This window comes from Aythya fuligula, chromosome 11 (genome assembly GCF_009819795.1).
Source record: "Aythya fuligula isolate bAytFul2 chromosome 11, bAytFul2.pri, whole genome shotgun sequence".
NCBI classification, from domain to species: domain Eukaryota; kingdom Metazoa; phylum Chordata; class Aves; order Anseriformes; family Anatidae; genus Aythya; species Aythya fuligula.
In genome coordinates this window covers 5,429,898-5,453,779 of record NC_045569.1, presented here as the reverse complement: position 1 = coordinate 5,453,779, position 23,882 = coordinate 5,429,898, and the positions used below count along the sequence as shown (strand labels likewise).

Genomic DNA, 23,882 nt, shown 5'->3' with positions numbered 1-23,882 from the left:
TGAACACATGGATCTTAACACCTACACTGATCAAAGGCTAAAACCAGCTTTACTTCTATAATTCTTTGAAGATGATTTCTTTTCTCCTTCATTGACTTCAATTATGGTGCTTCATTTCTTCTACCACTATAACCTGGAAAGAGATAATGAGCAGGAAAGCTTCTTCACCCATGAAATTAGTCTGTATGTACCTCTCTTATTTGTAAATTCGAGGACAACAATTCTTCTAACTGAAATCATAACTTCAGTTGTTCTAGCTGGATATGTTTGAAAAACACTAGGAAAAATAGCTGCTCTAAGACTAGGAAGACAGTCTTCACTTACAAAGAATGAGTTCAGAACCATGAATGAAAATCATTCACGTGCACGTTAAACTATAAATGAAGAAATGGCCAATGCTTCACAAAATCAATTTATGGTATTAAAGTACCATATTGTTACCTATTGTTACTACTTGAGTCTAAAGTATTTACTATATTTTTAGAAAACAGTGCACAGCTACTTAAAAATAAACTCAAAAATGTCTGTGCTGCTTGGCAAGGAGTTTGTATAACCTTCATCAACTCAGGTATCTACGTTAAAGGCAGTACTGGTGGTTTATTAGGGAGATACTACTGAAAAGCTAAGGTTCCATAAATTAATCAAACAAGTAAACAATAAACAGATTTCAGCCATTCAAAAAAGGCAGCTTTTCAGCTGGGAGGGAAGTTCACAACATATTCACTCATTTTCTAAGCTAGGAACAGAAATATGCATGAAGATGGAAAAATAGGAGTAGACTGTTACACAATTGTTATATATGACTAGTGAATACTTGTTGCTCCACTATTCAACATACGAAGTGAACACTGAATTGCTATATTTTTAATAGATTTTTATACCTACTATTATTATTACCACACCCTGAGCATACTGAGTATTTTCATTTACCTGTTAAATAACTTGAAACAACTCCAGCATTTAAAAAAATCTTATCTTAGAGGAAATTATTTATTCTCCACTGAGCTTTACCCAATTTCAAATAGATTAGAAAGTCTTTTAGCGAAGTCATTTTGGTTCGGTTCAGCAAAATTAAATAGCTTGCATTTTGTCACAACGGGAATCAGAGGAGCATCAAAGAGGATAAGCCTGTTCTCCTAACTTGAAAGAATATTTTAGGAGCCATTCTCCTCTGTCATGAAAGTGAAAGCATGCTTTTCTGAATGGCAAAAATTAAACATATGGTTAGGCTTGGTCAGCAGAAAACGCAGTAAAAATAAATTTGGATTCAAAGACGATGAAACATTCACATGGAAAACTGCAAGAACCCTAAGTTAGATAAATCCCTAATAACGATGCTAATGAATGCAATCAGTACCCTTAAAAAGACTTTTAGTATTTATACTGTACTTGAATTTCAGCAGTTCTGAAAGAGATATTTGTGCTGAAAATAGAGGTGGAAACAGCTTTTCCCTAGCCTGCATAGTCAAAACCCCATGCTACAGATGTACTTAAGTAAAATAGGAAGTAAATATTTATATCAAATCATAATTTAGCATATACGACTACATGTATTCTGGGTTGTGTAAGCTGTTAAAAATAATTAAAAATACCCTACTAAATAATTACAACACCAAAGCAGCATAACATTCTGCTCTTACGTGCAAATATCACGCAGTAATAATACATTACAATGATTCCATCTTCTATGTCTACCTTCATCCTCTCAAAGCAAAAGCTTAAGAAGATCAGCTTTGTTGCTTGCATGCTTTTAGTAAATCCAAGATATTTTCAGTTTAAAAGGAAGGAATCATTTCCACAGACAAAGGCTTGCAGGAAAATTCAGTCTCATACTGAAAGCTTGCACCTAGTTATAGCTCATTCTTATCTAAAATTCAGAATTATGTGATTGTTCTTCGGTAAAATAATATTCAATAGGATAATACCATGTAATTATTGTTATAAGAAAAACTCAATTCCCCAAAATTCTGCTTACAAACCAACAGATGGTCAATATAGACTAACATGCCAGCATTTTATCCTATTCAGTGGTAACACTGTTAATAATAATAATAAAAAAGATCTCATTCGTACCTGTTTAATCTTGAAACAGATTTAGGACTTTGCCTGAGGTACCATCAGCAATGTAATCCAGAGATGCTACCAGTTTTATAACTAGGTCAGCATGCACTTGCTCACATGCAGGCATGCACATGTGTCTATCTACAGATTTACTCTCCTGCATTTTTTCTGGTTTTACTTGAATAAAAGCCAGTTTGCACAGATAACAGATATATAGGATGATAGAGAAACATTCAAAAAAGTCTAGAGAGACTAACAGAGAACAAGATCAGACAGCCAGTATGTGTGCAACTGTTCTGTTCACAATGGAGCTCCTATAATTGCTAGCACCAAAAAAAAAAAAAAAAAAAGGCAGAGATTACTTTGTGGAAATGAGGTATCCCCCAGATTTAATATAGAGAAAGAGAATAAAACTTACATAGCATTATACATAGAGGTGTATACTCTTAATTCTGGTATTCTACCCTTTCTCTTCCCCAGCACCCCAAATAACAACCACAATTGACCTGTTTGTTCAAAAATGCATTCTCTCAAAATCACACAGTAGTCATTAATAGCAATTAAATTAAGCAAGCATTATCATTGTCAGTTTTCTATTGAATTTGCTGTTGGTTTTTCTTTTCTTTTTTTTTTTCCTCCTTGTGTGCATAGTAGGATGTTGTTCTTAGATTCGCCAGGAATACAGAGCTCTCAAATCCAAAGAGAAAACAAATGTAGAATTAAAACTGAAAAATATTTACGAAACATTATGAGAGAAGTTATTGTCATAATTATCCTCTTAACTGAAAAATTCTGAACATAATTAATGCTGCACTAAGATTATACTCATAGGAACTCCTGGTTTTAATTCAGTCCTTCTGCTAGTGCAAGCAGATGTCACCAGTTCCTTTTTATAAATTCATTCCTTTTAGAAACTTCACCCTGATTTCCAGTATATGTAATTTCTACCCACTTCATATACTGACAACGTCCTCTAAGATAAACAGTTGTTTTCTCTATTGTTAAAGTTGCCTCTGCAGATATATTTACAGCTAGTAAACATATGCTCTATCAATTTTTGTTTTTATAGGATCAACAAGTGAGCTTTTTCTGTAAGATAAGTTTAATGTTTAACGGTTGCAAAAATGTGAAGACTGATCATCTTTCTCGTAAAAGTGAAGGTACTACCTTTCACTTTTCTTTATAATTGCATCACTGAATATAGTCCCGCATTTAGCATTCCAAATGGTAGTAAATTATTATTATTCTTTGACCAGCAACACTAAGTTTTTGCTTCTTTGTCAATTACTAGATCCTGCTACCCAAATGGCTTTTGCCCTCCTGTCATCCTCATTAAAACCTGAGGCAGAGTTCTTACTGACTTTTGGTGCCATACCAATTTATTTTTAACTCCTACCTGATCCTTACTACTTGCTAGATCTTTTTCTTGTCTCTTTTTCTTAATATAGCTGAAGAATATTTAGCTGCTTATTATAACATCTTTTGCAGGACTTATACCTGTCCTGAACTAAAATATATCTTCTAATATCAATATAACTTTGAATTTTCAGGCCTCATTCTATAGTCTAAACCCCTAAGCTCCTTATTATGCTGAGTTTCACCACTTTTTTCCATTGTATTCTACTAACTTCATTAAAATTTATCATCTGAAATTGAGAGCCATATATGCTGACTTAGATCTGTTGATCATTAAAAATACACCTAAAATGAATCAACATCTGTACCTTGGTTTAGGGTTCTTTTCTCTGACCACTTCTTTCATAGATTACTTACTGTTTTCCAAACCAATGTAACACCATGTCTTGCTTGTTTGGTGACAATGCATGAAGAAATATGTATGCAATTACATTGTGATATAATTGAATCACAAAATATTACTATTATTTCCAGTCCATTCTTAAACTGGATAGTTTTAACACAAAACATTATCAGATTTAAATTACTAACAACATTACACAGCAGTATATAAGCATGCTTCCAGCATCATCTCAAATGAACACTTACCATTCTCTTCCAGCTAGAAGATTTTAGCTTTCTTGAACAGTAACAAAAAAGATAACTGTCCCTGTACCTCCTAATATCAATCATAACCAATCATAGCCTCTGTTTCTTAAGTAAGCTCTAACAAAATCATCATGTATACAAATACAGATACTGACAGTGTAACATACTATGTAAACCACAAAACACAGAAGTACTACATTCTGTTGGGTGAAGTTCAATATTTTTTTTCACCTAAGAGCAAACACCAAGAACACCACCCGCTACCCCTTTTACCACCCATTTTTGTCTTCCTATATACTTATTATTTAAAATTAAAATATACGGTTAATTCTTCTCACAACGCACCTTTAGGGTCAACCTCACAACATTACATTCCTGTAGAGGGTTCAGTTTCAGTGTTTCTCCAAGGTTGCTACAACCTGATGTTTGATGCTGCATTTCACAGCAAACACAGACGCCATCACTGTCAAATTTAATCTGGGGAGGAAAAAAAATATAGCAAGCATAAGTAAACAAAAAACAATTACATTTACACTTTTTGTGACAATAATAACTGGTAAATACCAATTGCTATTCCTTAGCTTATGAGTTTATGATAGTCTCTGAAAGAGAATGTCTTCCCTTGGCTAATAGAAGCTATAAGAACAGGTAAAATACAAAGAGTATACTGAGCAAGAGTGAGTGTTATCTTTTTCAAGAGTCAAAATGAGGCATTGCTTTAAAGAGGCAGTTGAAAGCAGAGTAACTCAACTGAATAAACATAAAATCATACCCGATGGGGAAAGACAAAAACAAGCAAAAACAAAGTCAGAAAAGCACATGACATGATCGCAGTCACACACATAACACATACTTATACATACATACAGAAATAATTACCCTAGGAAACATGACATACACTTGAGAAGTGAGAAAACAGCATTAAGAAATAGTGGAGAAAATAAGCAGTAATATCTAAGCTCATGTACTTTAACTTTGGTAAAGGTTTGCTGTCTATTTTCCTAATTTTTGTTTTGAATGCAATAAGCTTTCAAAGACTTTACATTTTAAAAAGCACTAGACATTTTGCTCTTTATAGACTTTCATTAGAGCAGACCTTTTTAAGAATACAGAACCCGATCATTCTTAAAGAATATATATAAACTTTAAAATTCTGTGATTTTAAAGAAATTCCATTCTGCTAAATATGAACTTTTAAACTGATTCTGATTTCTACACTAAAAAAAAAATAAAAGACAAAGAAAGAACAGCATCTACTTTTCTGCTTCCTTCCAACAAAGAGTTTTAAGCCAAAATTTAACTTCATAAATGTTTTCACCTAGCCTGCTATCATGAACTGCCATCACCTTAATTTTCTCAATTCAGCATTTCTATGCTTTCTCCATTCCCATTTTTGCAGCTTATTTGAAGGACTGATAGTGGGACATACCTTACTTCTCCAGGTCATTAGTCGCAATTCAGTTTAGGTTAGTACCAAGAAAAGGAATTCATATCACACGGGAGTCCCTTGACCTATGAGTTTGGCAGATCCCAGGTTTCCATAATCCAATAATCAGTAGTAAGAATGACACCCATGAGAAATTTCCATGGCTCTCCATGTAAAGAATAGATTCAAAGTAGCATTCAGTCATTTGAATCACTCCTGTATTCCTCCAAATAAAGATGGAAGCACAATAGCTGGGTACTAAGAGATCTGAACCACCGTACTACTTACTCTCTTGCAAGGCAAACGCATTTTAAAATTTCCAGACACAAATACTGCAAAAAAATCCTAATGAAAATATATATTTATTGTTCTTAATTCAGGTCATTCTTTATGGTGTTGTCAATTTTCTGAACAAAGAAAATCAAATATAAGCTTTCCCTGTACCTCATATAGACTTGTACATAGAATCATCTCTACACAAGTTTTTCTTGCTGCTCAAGAACTTGAAGAATATTAAAATTGTTCGGGTACTCTTAATAGCTACCTACTTAAACATTTATTTTTTATTGCCATCCCTATCAGACTTATTTAGTACTCTCTGTTTTGATAACCAGCACAGCAGCTGGAAGAACAGAGTCCATTACAAATGAGCAAGCTTTACCAGATGAGATGCAGGTGACTTAATGCTTGCCACATACAGTAATGAAGCCACATTCAGAGCAGAAAGTTGGCTTCAAGTCCTGAGAGTCCTGACTGCCTTCCAGCCAGTATAATTGTTAAAAAGGATTTAAAAAAATCTGAGTATATAAATTAGACCATTCCCCACATATTGGAAAACAGCACTAGAAATATTTCTCTATGGCAACTCACACTGACTGGTCACACCCTGAAACACACACTTTGTAAAACAAATGCAGAAGAAAATATAGTTTGAGTACTTTCATAAAAGTTGTGCTGTTCATTTCCAATCAGCATATAATTTAATTCAGAAATCGGCTTTAAAAATTTCAGGCAGCTTTTTTTTTTTTTCCTCTTCAATTCCTGACAGTTCTTAATACTCTCTTTTTAAAAATCAAAAGACAAGAGTAAAACCCAACTACGGTTTATAATCAGACAACCTCAGCTTCTCAAATCAATGGAAAATACAAAATATGAAATGCCACTGGGGAGGTCTTGCTCTTGAACCCCTTGGGGACTGTTAGAAATGGTGCCAACTGTTAGATAATTGCTACAACGGAAGTTTGAAACTTGCACCTTTAATTTAGAGCTGCATCAAAGTGAGCAGTCAGAATGCTGCAGCATACCTGCTCCATCAGCACCAGATACACAGCAAATCAATATGGTCTTCAGCTACTAAAAAAGTTTTTATAACAAGGAAAAGGAACTTCAGAAAAAGCCACCTACTGCTACAACATTTATTGCTCTGATCCACACTGTCTCTGTTCAAGGAAAGATAGTCACTGGCTTAAGATGAAATCTATTTGATATTTCTGATGTGAAATTCAGATCCCAGGTCTACTTTTAATTCATGTAATGAACTGGCATCACTTTAAAAAAAAGGCTAAAACCAGAAATAGCTGCTTGGTTAAAATCCCTTATTTCTGAGAAATTCTCAATTGACTCTGAAAGATTCTGTAACTTTATACTGCCTGGTAACTCTCCCTTTAATTCAATTCTTAAACAGAGTTAAGGTTATTGTTTACATGAAAGCTCTTGCAAAACATCAGGAAGTCTTCTTGAAAAATATAGCTTAGTCAAAATACTTTGATTTCAACCAGACTGCAAAACAAAATCCTCTTTCAATACACATACATTTTGGAGAGCTTTTAACAATTTGTCCTACTGCACACCTTTTCCTTCAAGTATGTTTGATGCGACATCTTTGCTAACTTTCGTCCTGTAATGGGGAGCAGTACTGAAGGCTCAGGATGCCATCACATTTGTGCTTAAAGCACTGCAGCAGCTGAAAGCAGTCTTGAGCCCTCTTGCTCCAGACTGCTCATCCCTGCCCCACTGCTGCGTTCACACTTGTGTAGGCAGGACCAGGAATTCATACAGCTACCCTGTGATCTAAACATTGTCAGAACTTTTCTTTTTTGTGAGGGAGTGGCTTATTCTTAGTCCATGCTAGTCCTCCAATCCCATCCAGTGTGTGGGTTCAGAAACCCATAGAGGCACAAACAATAGCACTACATCAGTACAGTGAGGAGAGTTGGGATTCCCTCTTCCAGCTGCAGGGCTGCTGTTTGCTAGCCTCAGACACAATTACATTAGCAACTACCGGCAGTGCCTCCAAACCTGTGTTCTTGCCCCTCTCTTTGCTGTGTTTAAATCTTTTTTTTCTTTTGTTTTTTTTTTTGAGCTGGCAGAAATCAAGAATAAAGCACCATTCACTCCACCCCATGTACACAGCCCCCACCAGTTATCCTACATATGCTTGTGTTCCACTTCCCAATACTTACCTGTGTTAGCAAGCATAACGTCAGTAATCTGTGTATTTTGTGTACTTTCATGCCTGGGACAGTTGCACAGTACACCCTCATCCAAACCATATGCAAAATTTCAAACATCAGCCTGAGCTGCCAACGTACAGGAATTGTCTTTTAAGTTTATTTAATCTTGCCAAAAATCAGTACAGCTACTTCAAAAGTGACCAAAAACATTAAAATCTGATTTTTACATTGAAGAGGATCAGAAAAAATAAAGGATCCTCCAGCAATGTAGAGAACTTCAGACGTATTAAGGTAACATACTGGTGAGCGTGTGGACAGAAAATCCCCTATACCACAATATCGTAAAAAAATGTGCATAGACAAGACCTTTTTCATGTATCAATTCATCAAATTCTGTCTACGTATTAAAGGTGTTTTAACAAAGAAATTCTGAGTGCACATGCACTCATGACACTCAGGATGGTGTCATAAGAACAGCATGACAAAAATTCAAAACACAATATAAGAGTTCAAAGTTGAAAACACTACAGTTAACTGCAAGAAAGCCATGCTGGTATGATTATGGGAAGAAACTTGTGAAATGTGTTCATCTGATTTGTGTCAGTATGGAACAATGCTAGGGCCACAGGGTATGATGAATGTGACCTTCTGTCTTACATACCCTTGTATAACCACAAGTCTAAGAAAACCAGAGTGGTTAATGTATATAGTTCTTGTATCTTGCAAAGGAATGTTTTTGCAATTCATGTCAATAGAGAGCTTGAAGGGAAATGTATTTGTAGGCTTTTCCTTGAAGTCTCTGATATCTGGGGGGGGGGGGTTCAGAATAACTGCTAACTATTATGACTGTTGCATGGGACACTATGCAAGTCTCTGACATCTGGCCAGGAGATTAAGGAGAAGGGGAAAGCTGAAGAATGACTAAAAGACAAAGCTTGCAGGGGATGCTGCACAAGTCTCCAACATACAGCCAAGTTGGACAAAGGAGAAGGACAACAGAGAGGAAGACTATGAGCCTTCAGCACGAGAGACCCCCAGACACCCCCAGAGGGACCACTGGAGACTGATACGCATGCTCCAGTAGGAGGGTTTGGATTCCGAAAACTAATTATAATAACCCTGTGTTTTTTTTTAGAAGTAGTAATGAATATATATATTAGCCTAGGAGCATAAAAATCAGCTGCTTGATGTAACTGGTGTGCGTCTTGGTGGAGCAGAGACTCCTGGCACACCCAGCACTGTTTGCTTACCTCTATTCGCTTAATAAATTGTAAACTTTGATTGTAACCCTATTTGGGACTTAGCCATTTATAACAAACTTTTGATCTTTGTAGCAGCTTATGCAAAGAGAAGAAGGATCCATTAAGGGAGAAAATCGAGAGTTAGGGAAATATCAGGAGAAAAATCTGATAGGTGCCTAAGAATGAAAAACCCACAACCACAAGTATATATTTTGACGGGTTTTTAAGAACTATTTTTAAATATGCACAGATTTGAACATAGCTACAGCACAAAATGAAATACAAAGAAACCTCAGTTCTGGAACTGGCCTATGCCATTCATCTTGTATCAAGTTGTGCTTCCTTTGTTTTTCCGTTCTCCATTTATTCCAATTAAACATAATTCAGGGGAAAAGGAGCCTTCCTGTCTATGTTTCTAGAACCACAAGCCAATTTCAGCATGTATAACTGAAAAATACATTATAAGCAACATCTCCATAAAAAGATAGGCACTATTACTACTTTTCTGAATCATAAGCAAAACTAAGTTTGATTCAAACTAGAACATTTATTTTTTTAAATGACTAAGTGACTTACAATATGGCAGGTGCACCAAATAAAGACAAATAAAGACTAAGAAATAAAACCAGCAAAATTCTCTTGTGCCACTGTAGATCATAAATTAAAATATACAAACTGCTATACCCTATCACACTGAACATAATTTTTAGAGATAAATATTTGAAAGAGAATTTTGTAGGACAGAAATGTTGTTTCTCATACACACTTTAATGAACAGCTTGAGTGTGTAACTGCTCTGTACACATCCTGCTTCCACTGACTTACAGCAGCAGCTTGAGGTTTTCACTGTAGTTTTTACAGCTAATCATGGGTCAAAAAGTCGTTAGGTTTTTGTAACAAGACATCGAAGCTACATGTATTTTTTTGTCCTGCAGTGTTGAATGTTGCTGAGCTGCGGGATAAAGATCACAAATACTAAATTCACAGATTTTATGTTCAAAATGCTAACATACTGTGAGCACATTTTTCATCTTCACACAAAACTATGCATTATGGAACCTACAACAAATCCCCAATGTTTACAGCAAAACAAGACACTTCTCTCATTCCTTTTCCTTCATACAACTACTCCACATGTGAAATGCTTCTGAATTTAAACACCTTGATACAGGAGATTGTATTATCACATTTTTAAAGCTATCCACACATTCCCCAAAATGTGACAAAAATTCCTTTTGAAAAAAATCAGCATCAATGGGTTTGACAGAAACATTAAAGTTCACACAGAAAGAAGAGCAACTATTTGTCTCATGCACTGAAACTGCAGTACTTCCCAGTACATTTTCCGGACAAGGACGAAATTTATTTTATTGTTTTGTTACTTCCTCGTTGGTTCTCTTTTAGGGTAATGATTCTGAATTTGACTTTTGTAGCGTACTGTGCTTGGAAATCCATTCACAGATTTCTGTCTGGTACATTTTACAAAGGACATTAACTTCACCTCAGAAAAACATGTCTACAAAAGTTGAATTTTCTCTCAAAGAGCTGCGTCACTCTAGATTTGTATCCTAGAAGGCAGCCACAGGATTCAGAGTTATGGTAACGTACACTCAGTCACACAGTGCAGGAATTAACATGAAATACAAGCTTAGGACAAGCTGCTAAAAATGGTATTTTTCCTTTTTGAGTGACAAACGTTAATAACTACACATGCTCAACACAAAATATTACCAAATTCTAAGTCAAATTCTGCCTTTAATCATAAAGCAGTGGTGTTCATTAGCGTCTCTCTCCCTGTGGGTGGTCTTTAAGAAGAGAACACCAGAATTTCTTACATATGAACATTTCAACACTGTGATACAATTCACGTGCAAGTCCACAAACTGACTGAAATACGACTTTTGCTAAGGAAAATCTAAGTAAGGCATGGGCAGAAGAAACTCTCTATATTGAAACAACTGAGATATGATGAACAGTCACAGTGAAATTAGCTGCCCTCATCAGCAACTAGACCATACGGTGCAAAGCTAGTTAGCATTTCATCATGTTCTCAACTTTGAAATGTGCAGTTTGAACATTTGTTTTATCTTATTTTGCTAGCTCAGCATTCCACCAGTCCAGAGGAAAATCTATAGCAGGAATGAAAAGCTGACGGAAGTACAAACAAAAAGTAACCATTCCATTTTTAATTTAGTAGCTGAGTGCACCAGCTTTGGAAAAAATGCAAAGGACTATTTGCAAAATGCTTGCTTGAGTGATAATATTCCATTAGCCTGGAGAAAGAAACAAAGGTTTCCCTTGAATTCTGCCACAAGGGTACATGTGGGGCCTTCTGATGAAGTCCTTATGTGCCCACCCACTACACCTCTTAATCCCAGAATCCCTACCCAAAGGCAAAGCCTGCTTCCACTTTCGAACTGTCTCTCTGCTTGCCCACTGAAAGCACTTGTTTGATACCACTCCTTTCCCTGACTGCCTATTAGCACAGGACAAGGGAAGGCAAAATAAATGAGGGAAGAGACAGGAAAACACACAGTAGAAAATCCCAAGGCTACTTGAAAATTCAGATCAAATAATGAAAACCACTGAATCTAGAATGTTTTGAAATAGTATTAAATTTCAAAGTGGAAATCATCGCATATAACTAGAACACAATTCTTTCAAAAAGGCTGAAAAAAAAGAAAAACAACTGTATCTGAAATAAATTTAGTCATTTTTGTTTCTATCAATGATCCGAGAATTCAGCTGTTTGCACAGCTCAGTCACTGCTTACTTCTACAGCAGCAAGTTTCATATAGAGGCTATGATCCTGACCAGATTTCAGTCAGAGACACAGGGTTCATAAGCAGAACAGAGAGTACTAAAGAGAACATTTAAAAGACTAAAGACTTGCTATTTACTCTTTTTTTTTTTTTTTTCCCCCCTCAGTTGTGAGCATTTACCCACTGGCTGGAGCTACTGCCTTCTTTTGTTTACAAATGTGCTAATTAAGCAGAACTTATTTCAATTTTCTGTCCTTGCAATGCCGCTTTGTTGATTCTCATTAACCCAATTTTATTCCATAAAGGATGTTGACACATACTACACGTTGCAAATGCCTATTCATCTCAAAAAATAGCATGTAATTCTCTCTCTCTCCATCATCTCGGATCTCCTGTGCTGTATCTTGAATTAAAACACGTCAGGCAAGAGGGTAAAGTTTTGATATGTATGCCCTAGAAAAAAATCTTGCACTAAAGAAATGAAATAGTGCAACAGCATCTCCTTCAAGCTGATAATAAACAAATACTTCATGCATTCTCTTTATGTACAATGAACTCTCACACTGATCTGAATGGTAGCTGTCCTATGGTTAAGTGTATGCCCCTTAAACGCTTGGATGGAAAACGACTCTGTCACTGGAAGCCTCTTCAAGAAACAAACTGCAATGAGCAGAAGAATCCTGTTCTTCAGGAATTAGCAATAAAAGTAACAACATCCAAATTCAACACAGAGGACTAATCAATTTTTCATAATAAAGGAAGTAATTATCACAGCATTTTGTTCCTTTTCCCCAAACACTCACCTGTACTTGAATACTTCTGAAGTGCTATAATTAAAATATAATTTAGAAATTAAATGGTGATAGGCTTGGAATCATCACCAAACAGCACCTTATCACTGAACGCCATTGAAAACATTCCAACCTGCTTTGTTTTGAAGACTTGTGCATTTAACTTGTTAGCTGGTGTGCATGGTCAGTGTGCTGCCACAGCTGGACCAACCAGCAGTCCGAGAGAGTCAGAGTCATACCTAGCCCTGCTTGTAGACAGCTGCCTAAAAGAACTAGAAAAGTACACATACATGTATAGAAGGAGCAGGACCCTTGCCTGCATGCACTAAGCCACAACAGCACAAACAGCACTCTCCTTGATATGTGCATTCCTCTCCATCTAGTATGGGATTTGCTCTTTGAAGTCTATTCACACAACTTACTGGACATCTGTCAAACCCATGTCGGCTTGGAGTTGAAAGATTCTACACAAGTTCAGATGGACCCCTTCAGCCAAAAAAAAAAGGTTACTTTTATATAAATACACACACACACACACACACACACACATATATATATGGCTGCACCCATCTGGTTCTGCAATGCCTTTACCCTAAGCACAGCTGGAAATCACAAACACCATAGAAAGCTTCACTCCTTTATGTAGTTGCAGACATTTTGAAAAAAGGATGGGTGACAGGAACACGAAACACAGGCTTAAACACTGACTAAACAAGATGTAAGCGTGTGACAGGTTACACCCAAATGACTTCCTGTTCTGCCTTTTTCACATGCCTTTCTAAATATTTGCTGAAATTGTGTATATATATATATATATTTTTTTTTACTTACTTTTATTAAATACATTGTGTTCAAATGGATGCCTGAAGGATTGTGTTAGACAGAAAGAAAGGGGAAAACAATGGCTGAAGAAAAAAAAAAAAGAGGTACAAAAGCATTTTGTGGAGATATTAGAGGTGAAAATTACTTTTCTCTTTATCATTCAAATCAACTTTTTGGGGCGTGCCCAAAGGACACGGCCAATACAGGCAAATGCTCACATATCACTAATACTTAATGAATTCTGTGAATGCGGACTCATGCAGTTTAGATAATGCGATTGGTCTACTGTCAGCTAGATTACACTAAAAAGAGCACTGATGCATGTCCATAAACATTCTTGAGCTCATTTGTCATTCTTACAACTTAATACCATTTGTTTCCCAATTTATGACAAAGAAAGTAATCATTGTTTTACTATTTACTTTAAATTAGAGATTTCCAGCAGGAGTTTAGTTCTATAGATTTGTTTGTGAGTTGAAATCTGAAACTATTTTAGAGTTCAACATATATGCATGCTCCTCCTAAAAGACAAACATAAAGAACTTAGGTATACTATACCTTTTTAACAATTCAGAGCATGCCATATCATTGTAAATTTTTGTTTTTATTCTGTATTTTATTTAACATACATTTGCTTTAGAAATTATAAAAGAATTGCTTTAGGTTGGCCTAAAAAAATGTATGCATACTAAAAAATTACTATCAGCACTTCTATGAAATACATTGGCTGTCGAAGTAGACACTGGATGAAATCCTGACACTGCTAACATCAAATGGTAATCACTGCACTTTGCTGCTTTGATGTGGTCTGTGTTTCACCTAGTCTGTTTCCAACATAATACTAAGAAGCAAGTCTTTGAGGTGACACGATATTGTAAATATGCCAGCACTTTAATTCTCAAACTTTTCCCAACACGATTTATCAAGGGCTATACATGGCTCTGTGAAACACATACTGTTTGGAAATTAAAGCAATATATGTATAAAATGCAAACAAATGAAAAAATCTATTGCCCTTTTTTAGCAGTTTTTTTATTATTATTATTTTTTTTATTATTATTATTTTTTTTGTTTATTACTCACCAACTGACATCCTTCCAGGGACTTTACCAGCTGAGCGTTCTGACACGAGAGAATGGAACCAGCCAAGTTCAGCATTACGCACACTGCAGACAGCAGCATGAAAAAGGTTATCTGGAAAAAATAAAACGAAACGAAAACAAACAAACAAAAAAGCCTATTGATTATTCAACTGCAGGAGGGAAGCAGAAAAAAAATAATTATTTATACGTTCAAGAACTTCCATCCTGGCATACAATTACATGGATGATTACATGGATTTTATATAATCTGAAGAAGAAAGTAGAATATTACTTAATCTTAAAACATCCTGATTCTCATACAAAAAGAAACACCAATAGCAAAAGTGGATTTGACTATCACTTATTTTCCTTCAGCCACTTCAAAATAATCCATTTATCTCCCACATTTGTCACATATCATGAAGATTTATTTTTATTAATTAACATGGTTTGCAAAAAATATTGTTATAATCAAAAGTAGTCTTAAACCAATTTAATTCCTTTTTGATGAGAAAATGAATATCTTAAAGCGGAAAAGGATCCGTGAATATCATAAATCATGAGTTTGTGCAAACTGGAAAAAAAAGTAAGATTCTCAATATGTAAGTACTTGTTTTTTAAACAACTACAATTTAAACAACATCTACCATATCAACTACCCATTGCGTTAATGACTCCTTCCCCCTCTTTTCAAGATATGTGAAAACAATCATTAACTTGATTGCACGAGCTTAACTATCATTTTATTGCTTTAAACATAAAAAATGCTAGCCCAGTATGAGCAGACATAAACCTCAGTATGTGGGGAACTCAATATGTAGGGAAATTGAAAGGCATAAGCAGGAAGAAGACAAGAACAAATGTACTCAGTACGGGGCCTTCTTAAATATTCAGTGCTCACATTGCCATATAACACTTAGACTCCTATTGAGTTATCTGAAATTAGCAAAAATAAATCTGTTAGGAGTTTTGTGGTTTGATTTTGTTTTTCTCTGTGCACATATCCATAGTTTTACAAGCGTTCTGATCTGTTCTCACAAGATGTTAGTATCCAACAAATGCATGTGCTACCTTTGGCAGTCTTTGACCCAAAACGGTTGGATTTTTTTCAGTGTTTTTCAAGTGAAGAACACAAAACTCAAATCATTTCCCTCTTCAGCAACTTAAGTCCTACTTAACAGGATAATTCACAATTAATGCTCTTAAGGGTTGATGAAGTTATATCTTCACTGCATATTTTGAATGAAAACAAGATTTACTTCAAGCACTTCATCTTATTTTTACAATCGAGTACTCTTATACTATGTGCATGAAAAAGAATCTGTGGCAAATCAGTGTCAAAGACAAAGCTTTTAGAATACAATACATATTGCCACCATATAATAATGGGCAACTAGATAACATCCGTCTCTGCATATACACTGTGACATACACAGAGAAACATTCATCCCGCATTAGTAACATAAAATTTGCAGTAGTGAATACCTTGAAGACTCAAAATTTAAATATCATCTTATTTTATAATTTTTGTACTTTTAATCATTGTAACCCATTAGTTTTATTCACTTTTGCTACTACAGGCAAGAAAATAATATCCATGATAGAGCGACAGTTGTAAAAACATTTAGCTTACAAACACACCAAGAACAATTCTTTACTCATCTCAGTTCTCCTGTTTTAGAGGCTGTTACCCTAACAGAAATTCAGCTTTCTAAATGATTTTCACTGCAAGAACTATGTTCTTTCTCTTTAACCCAAATACGAAAGTACTACCAGTGCTCATTTTTCAAAATTAAACAAAAAGAATGCATCATTAATACAGAGCTTTGTACATCTCAAGTTTAGTAAAAGGCGGTATTCTCAACATAGTAATTAAAAAACTAGTTTAAAACTGACTTCTCTCCTTTGTCTGCTGATGTACAATTCTGTGGATTCTCTGTTTTCTGTACTATATGCATTCATATTGATTTTTCTGTTCAGGTTGATTTTTACAGTTTTACAGCATATCTCAAGGATAAAGTACCATTTTATCTAGACTTTCCTTAAAAAGTATCTTGATTTTTGATTTCCATTCTGATTTTTTTCTTCTTATGCTTGGTCACACAATGGTAACCACAGGAAGTAAATATGAAAGTAGGCTAGAACCTTCAATTAGGTACTTGATCATTTATATCTGAGCAACAGGTAAAGCTAATCTAGGTCACAGAAAATAGCTCTTAATAATGAATAAGTACTTGTTATTACTATGTGCCCTGCTATGACACATACATGAATAGCAAAATAACTTAGTAAGTTCCCTTAATATAAGTATTCCTAATATTTAATCATCTTTTAGATTGAAAGCAAACAGCTATCATTTAGAGTACCGTAAATCTGGACTTAACTCAAAGGCTTTAGTTTCTGATAATACTGATCAACTGGTACTGCAAGGCTATTAGGCACCAAGAACATTTTGGCAAAATAAAAAAAATATATAGGCTTTGTTTCACCTATGCTACTAATCTTCTCTGCTATTTGGTAGTAAAATAGAAGAAAAGAGGTAATAACAGCAAACTATTAATGGCAAACTTCTAGATCCTTGTGATAAGCTTTTAACTGCAATTAATGTGCTTTTGAAATAAATACATACTTGTGTCTCCCAGAAGTATTCCCCTAAAATCTGTTTTCTGACTATTCAGCTTATTTATTTATATACACAGGGTACTTGGTCTAGGCCAACTATAAATTGCTTTGAACAGTTCATGGAACTTTTAATAAAAGCAGGATATATATATATTTTTTTTTAATATTATTTTTTATGTTGCCAGTATTTCAGATGCTAGCCTCATACTACAAGTTCTCCTGGAAAACAAACAAACAAACAAACAAAAACACATTATTGATTACATCATATTCCTCTTATAAACTATACACAAGTTCCTGAAAATTGACATCTTTGAATAAGTCCTGACTGCCTTTCAGGGAACAGTGGCCAGGTGTGAAAATGGACACTTCTGTAATTAAAAAAAAAAAAAAAGAAAGAAAAAAAAAAAGAAAAAGAGAGAGAGAAAGTAAGAAAAGAAAACTTCAGATACCTTTGCTCTGAGACGTGCAGTTCAGATAAAGCTTTTGCATTTCATCAACCAGCAAAGTAACAAAAGGTGAACATCCTCTAACTTTATATTGATTGACTTGGGTAGGATCATAGGAAAATGAAAAATACATGGTGTGAGACTAAGACTGATGAAATCCAGTCCTTTTACTACACATATAAATTCCAGATAAAGTCATCAGGACTGTGTATAATTCCCCCCCAAAAGACTTTAATCTCTACATTACTGTTTGAAGGACAGAAGTCATGTTACCAGTTTTTGTTGCCAGCTGTGTATTCTTCCAAGCATCACAGCTGATATAATAAGGTTTATAACCTGCATCAGGTTTTCCTAGAGTATTTTCTCCATATCAGCATTCATTAACAATGAAAACCCTACTGGCATTTCCGACGTGACCTCGTCCTCTTGTCGCATGCAAAGATGAGAGGAGGATCCAGAACTGAGCCAAAACCACGCAACAAGCTCTTCTCCTTTCTGCTCTTCACTGCAAGTCTCCCATTATGTACAGAAGTCGCATTAGACCATGACCAGATTAGAGCCATTGATGAAATGGTCACATACCAAACCCCGGAGCTCTCTCTCGCACCAGTCTTCGCTGGTTTGCAGTTTCATGCCTTGCTTCTCAATATCCCGGACTAGGCATTACAAAAGCTGGGCTGGCCATACAGTTAGAAAATTTTGACATCCTGTGCAAGGCTTTTGCAACTATCTTGCCTGCTCTAGAGGACAAAGAGCCTATTGAAAGCTATTTAAGTATTTCTGATACTCTTTCTCAAAGGTTCTCAAACAGCAGCAAAGCTTTGGACTGACAGAAGAGGACACTCCTGACCTGACATGCTATTATCACAGCTTTTAAGGTGAAGTTCACAGCCACACTGGGAGCAACGAGAGAGAAAAGGAGACATAAAAATATCAATTACAACCTTAACAGACATCAAGAAGTACAGTGTGCTCGATGTTTTTATCATGAATCATTCTTTTCTGATATTAGCACAAGTACAGCAGTAAAGACAAAAATACCTGCAACCCCTTGAAGGAACAGTTGTCATGAATTATGATGGAAAGTCAACACTATGTTACGCAACGCTTGAGATGAAGTCAGATATGCATTTTTCATTAAATTAAAATTCACGCGTCTAATTTCCACACTTAAATTTTCTGAAGTTAAACAAAAACGTGAAATAACTGGGATTGATTTGAACTTTATTAGACTAAATTTATTCAGTTTCTGCTGACATATATAGATATATTGTAGCTATTATCCTCCACTGCTGTAAAAATGAAAAAAATACAGCTCAATGTTTAAGGAAAAATAATTGGATTAAATACCTTATCAAATGTTACTCAGAAGAACTGTGGGAGAAGTGACTGAAATACTACAGAATAGACCTAATCATGCTATCCTAACAGGCTACTATTTAATTTGGGACTTCACTGATAAGGGAATTGCTATGACAATATTCACATGAGCTTCAGTATTACCCATGTAGCAACTTGGTGAATAAACAAAAAAGAGAGAATTTTGTAACAGAATTCTTTCCAGATTCATTAAACCTTCCTTCTTATCTAAAAAAATTACATAACAAAATTACACAAAATTCATTTGATTGATCTTTATAATGTTTCAATAAATCAAAAAGAAAAAAAACACACAAGACATAGGGAGTTCTAATGCACCTGCAACAAAACCAATATTAAATCAAACCAAAACTCCTTTAACAAGTTGCCTCTATTAACACCACATAAATAAACTAATAACATAGAGTACACCTCATGATTGGGAAGAAGAGAAAATGCATTTTAGTACTTTTTCAAATCCTGAAAATACAAATCTGTCTTCACAAATTAAAGCCTATAAAAATGTCACCTTGAACACTGAATACAGACAGCACTGTCCCTTCCACCTTTCTTCAGCAGCCTGGGTATGACAGACCATGTCAGTCTGCCTTCTTCTTCCCCTCCTCTCCACCCACTTTTTTTCTTTAAACTTGGCAAACTTATGTATGAACTTGGAAAACGTATCAATTAAACTATAATAAATATATGCATTTCTCTGTAAATTCACTTTTAACACTCCCTTCTCAGTAAACAACTAGGATTACTAGATAGGATGAGCCCAATCAGAAGAAGAAAAGGTTTAATTACCACAGGTACTCTGATAAGCCTTAATTGTTTCTGCATTACCAACCTGATGAAAAGTATTTCACTAAACACTGTAAGGGATACTCTAAGATAGGCATTAGCTAAAGAAAACAATTTAAAATTTGGCATGGAATTATCCCACTTAATTATTCCAGAAATTGGCTTTAATTGTATCATATGTTTCTGAAAACTGCTTAAAATACAAATATACCCAGTGTATCAAGAATGAGCTTTTAAGCACTGCAGTTCTAATGTGCACATTTAATTAAATACTCCACTGTACATGTCTGCACAGAACGAAAATTCAGTTCCTACTGTGCCTTTTCAAGGGATAACCTACAATGTGTTAAGACCACAATAACTTCCATACTGAAAGAATAAAACATATTTAACCCCTAACATTAACAGGTCATATTATCTTTCCACTATAACGGAAGTTATTTTAAGTCCTATTGTTAGTAAAATCTGTACAGGCATCACCAACTACAAATAAATAACATGGAAATCATTAAGACTAAGAGAGCCCAAGTACACTGAAAAAGTTCAAAAAACAGCATGGTTATCACTTCTTTTTCCTATTCTGATCACTCATTCCTTTTTCATGTTTCTAAACACTATTTTTGATAACTGATTAAAAATTATATAAAGTGCAATTCTGAAAATTTATTCACTGGATTATACTAAAAATTAGGAAACAACTTTTGCCAACATCCCTTTCCAGTCACATTGCAGCAGAATTTTCTGTAATGCTCTCAACGTTCTGAATAGAACACAAGTTTAAGAATGCATGTTAATTTAACAATGGAAATGTCTTTATTTACACAATTATTTTACAAACTGCATGTGCCATTAGAACATTTCTCCTCTCACTGTCTGCATTCTGCCTTCTATTTTACATTACTGACTAGGATCAGTAGGTTCAACTTCCTCCCAGACCGCCTCACTGGGAACAGGAGTGCCAGAGTTTGTGACAACTATTTACATTTGTTAGTTTGAACAACAAAACATGATAAATTAATCTGAAAGACAGTTGTATTTCCCCCAAACTAACACAACTGTGACACTAACGCATAGCTTAAATTGGCTTCAAAATGGTTGTCAATCATAATGCAAAAAACAAGCGCTTAAGATTATATTATGCTTTACAACGGTATTGAATACTCAGGGCATTCTCTTTCAACAATATTCTAAACATGTTACAAGTAGGATGTTGCTTTAAATTCTTATTCTTTGCATAATTAGCGAGAATGTATGTCAGCCGATGAGATGGAAAAGCTTATATATGACATTTGAAGAAATGTCTTACACGCTGCAAGTTTATTTAATCATGATACAACTTTATAAAAGATGATACAACTCTGATTCAGAACAGATCTCCAGAGGCTTTATTAACTACTGAAGCATTCCAAAAGTTGAATGAAAAAATGTGAATAATGAAAAATCAGCCGCTGTCTTGAAATACGAGGTGCTGATTCTGTTATCCAAGTAATAATATACAGAAAAATTTCCAGCACCAATACTGAAAAAGTTACACAATTTGGTAAAATGGACAAATGCCTCACAGAAAGATATAAAGTGCAACTTAGGAATTTGCACTGCATTAACATTTTATAGATAAAAATGCAAACAATTATATTCCTGGTGTCTTGACTTTTTCAGAAATGACTCATGCATTTCAACAATGGAAGTGAACTTCATAATGTAATACCAAAAACCTCCATGGATGCATAAGATGGGCATACTTCTCTTTACTTACTCTGTGAAACGCATGTATGAATATGACAGAAAGAACATTTTAAAAACAATACATTGCCTGACAGCCTGGAGTTGTATATAACCTCCATATACACTGGTGTCTGCGTTCTTCTGAGATATGGGCTAATTCCCATGAAGGTAAAGAGTAATGTTTTCCTGATAACCAATGCACAAAGTGATGCTTTAAAACTGTAGGCATGACATTTAGATACGAAAATGGTTAAAAAAGCTTCCTTACAATAGGTTCCACAACTTAATTATGTGCTGCCCCAAAATATACTTCCTTTGTTCTAAATGTGCCATTTCATTTGGTGCCACTTTGTGCCAAGAAAAGTTATGAACAATTATTCCCTGTTGACCTTTTCAAGGCCAGTAATGTCGTCTGTAAAATTGGATCTGTCTTATTCAAGACAAAGAGTCATCATACCTATCACTATTCCTGTCAGCTTTCTCTTATGCTTTTTCAATGAGGTAATTGGAACTGCACTTGGCACTCAATATATGGATTTAAGCTGTGACATATATAACAAGATATTATGGCTTGTTCTGAATTTCTTTCCTAATAACACCTAGCATTTTGTGTGTATTACTGAAAGGCAAGTACCAAACTTGGTAGTTGGAGAAAACTATTCACACCCTCTTCCTGACTGGTAAGAGTCAGCATAGGATGTTTTTACATGTCTGCCTGCTTTGAGCCATTTCCTCATGTATCCCTGTGAGCTCAGGGCACCTGCAGTCCAACAGAAGGTTTCTCATCTATCACAAAGTCCACATTCTGACTGCCTCACTGTATCATATGCAAGATGTTTAAGTGATATTTAGTTTCATGCTACATTATTTTACATCCCTTAATCAAAGTACAACAATAATGAACTAATTGATCAATAAACACAGGCAAAGGTGATTATGAGCAGAGGACTTGAAAACTTCTCGCCATCATCCAACATTTATCACAATTCACTGTTTAAGTCATACTCGTCAGCACATTTCCCCCAATAGCAATAAGTCATGCACAGGATATCTGCTACATATATTTTTGATAAAGCAGCAGTCCTGTACAAAATAACATTGGAAGGAAGTGACACCAGATTTCACAGGGTAGTAATCATCTCTCTTAACTCCGCCTCTGCCACTGAGCTGTTTGGCCTCAGGCAAGATACTTCAACTGAATGCCTTTTCCACAGATGTGAAGTGAGAACTTTCAGACTGTGTAACTTCATAATACTGTCATGAAGCTCATCATATTAACTGTTTACAAAATGTGTGAAGCAAGAACTTATGTACCCGAATACATGCGTCAAGAACTCCTTCAGTTTTCTCTGGGTCCATCCTGGTGAACTTGACCTTGGTGAGCTTCAAGTTTCTTTTAACCATCTGTTGAATCTTACTGCACTGCTTTTTTATGGGCAAATATCCTTTTCTTTTGTAGACTGAAGCATGTATGCAACATTTTCCTTAGAGCGGATGAAGAAAAAATTTGGGGGTGAATAAGCCATTCCAGAATGAGCCATTTTTGCAGAAGTAGTTTGCACTTTCACTTTCAACTGTCAAAATATGACACAGCCTCACATCAGTTGTAACTCTGTGAAAGTTGACTCACTGAGAACTTTAGCCAAAAGCAAATATACCAGATAGGTAATATTCCTCCAATTTCAGAACCTGATAATTCCACCTTCACTTCTTTTTTGGGGCTACACATACCTTTATGGCGACTATATGCAAAAAAAAAAATAGGTAAACATGTAAAGCAAAAGAACTACTCTATATGGATAAATATTTTTGTTAATCACAGGAGCACAGGAAAAAGGAACAGCTTACATTACATGTGGTTTGAAGAATGACTTAATAATACAGAGAAGAAACCTTTCTCTGCAATGTAATTGAAGTCCTCCAAACATAAATGTTGTATCAGATAAAACCTTATTTGCAAAATGAGCTTTTATATCATTCTCACTTCCATTTTGGAGAAGTAGAACAGGATTTTGTTTTAATTGCTGGCATTTCAACCACTTCTTCCAATCATGGTTTTCAGTGGCTTGATAGTCAAGATATGCTTAGAGAATGTGAATTTGATGATGAAACATTACTCGACACTGCTGTGTAGTCTAACTCAAGGGAAAAAAAAAATAAATGAATTGGCATATGAAGCTTGCTTTTGCAAACCTGCATATCCTCCATACCTGGAATACTGTGCCTATAAACTTTGTCCTGTTAATTCCTGTCCTGATTTTTCTGAAAATTAATAAAGTCT

General features: G+C 35.1%; 1 protein-coding gene across 1 annotated transcript in view; it reads right to left on the bottom strand.

Moving 5' to 3' along the window:
• FAM189A1 (family with sequence similarity 189 member A1) overlaps positions 1-23,882 on the bottom strand; it is a 129,553-nt gene that overhangs the window by 38,674 nt on the left and 66,997 nt on the right. The window contains exons 3-4 of the mRNA XM_032194951.1: positions 14,644-14,754; positions 4,411-4,542 (exon numbers count right to left, since the gene is read on the bottom strand). Of these exons, the coding sequence (XP_032050842.1) occupies positions 4,411-4,542; positions 14,644-14,754 (243 nt within the window). The remainder of the gene's footprint in view (positions 1-4,410; positions 4,543-14,643; positions 14,755-23,882) is intronic.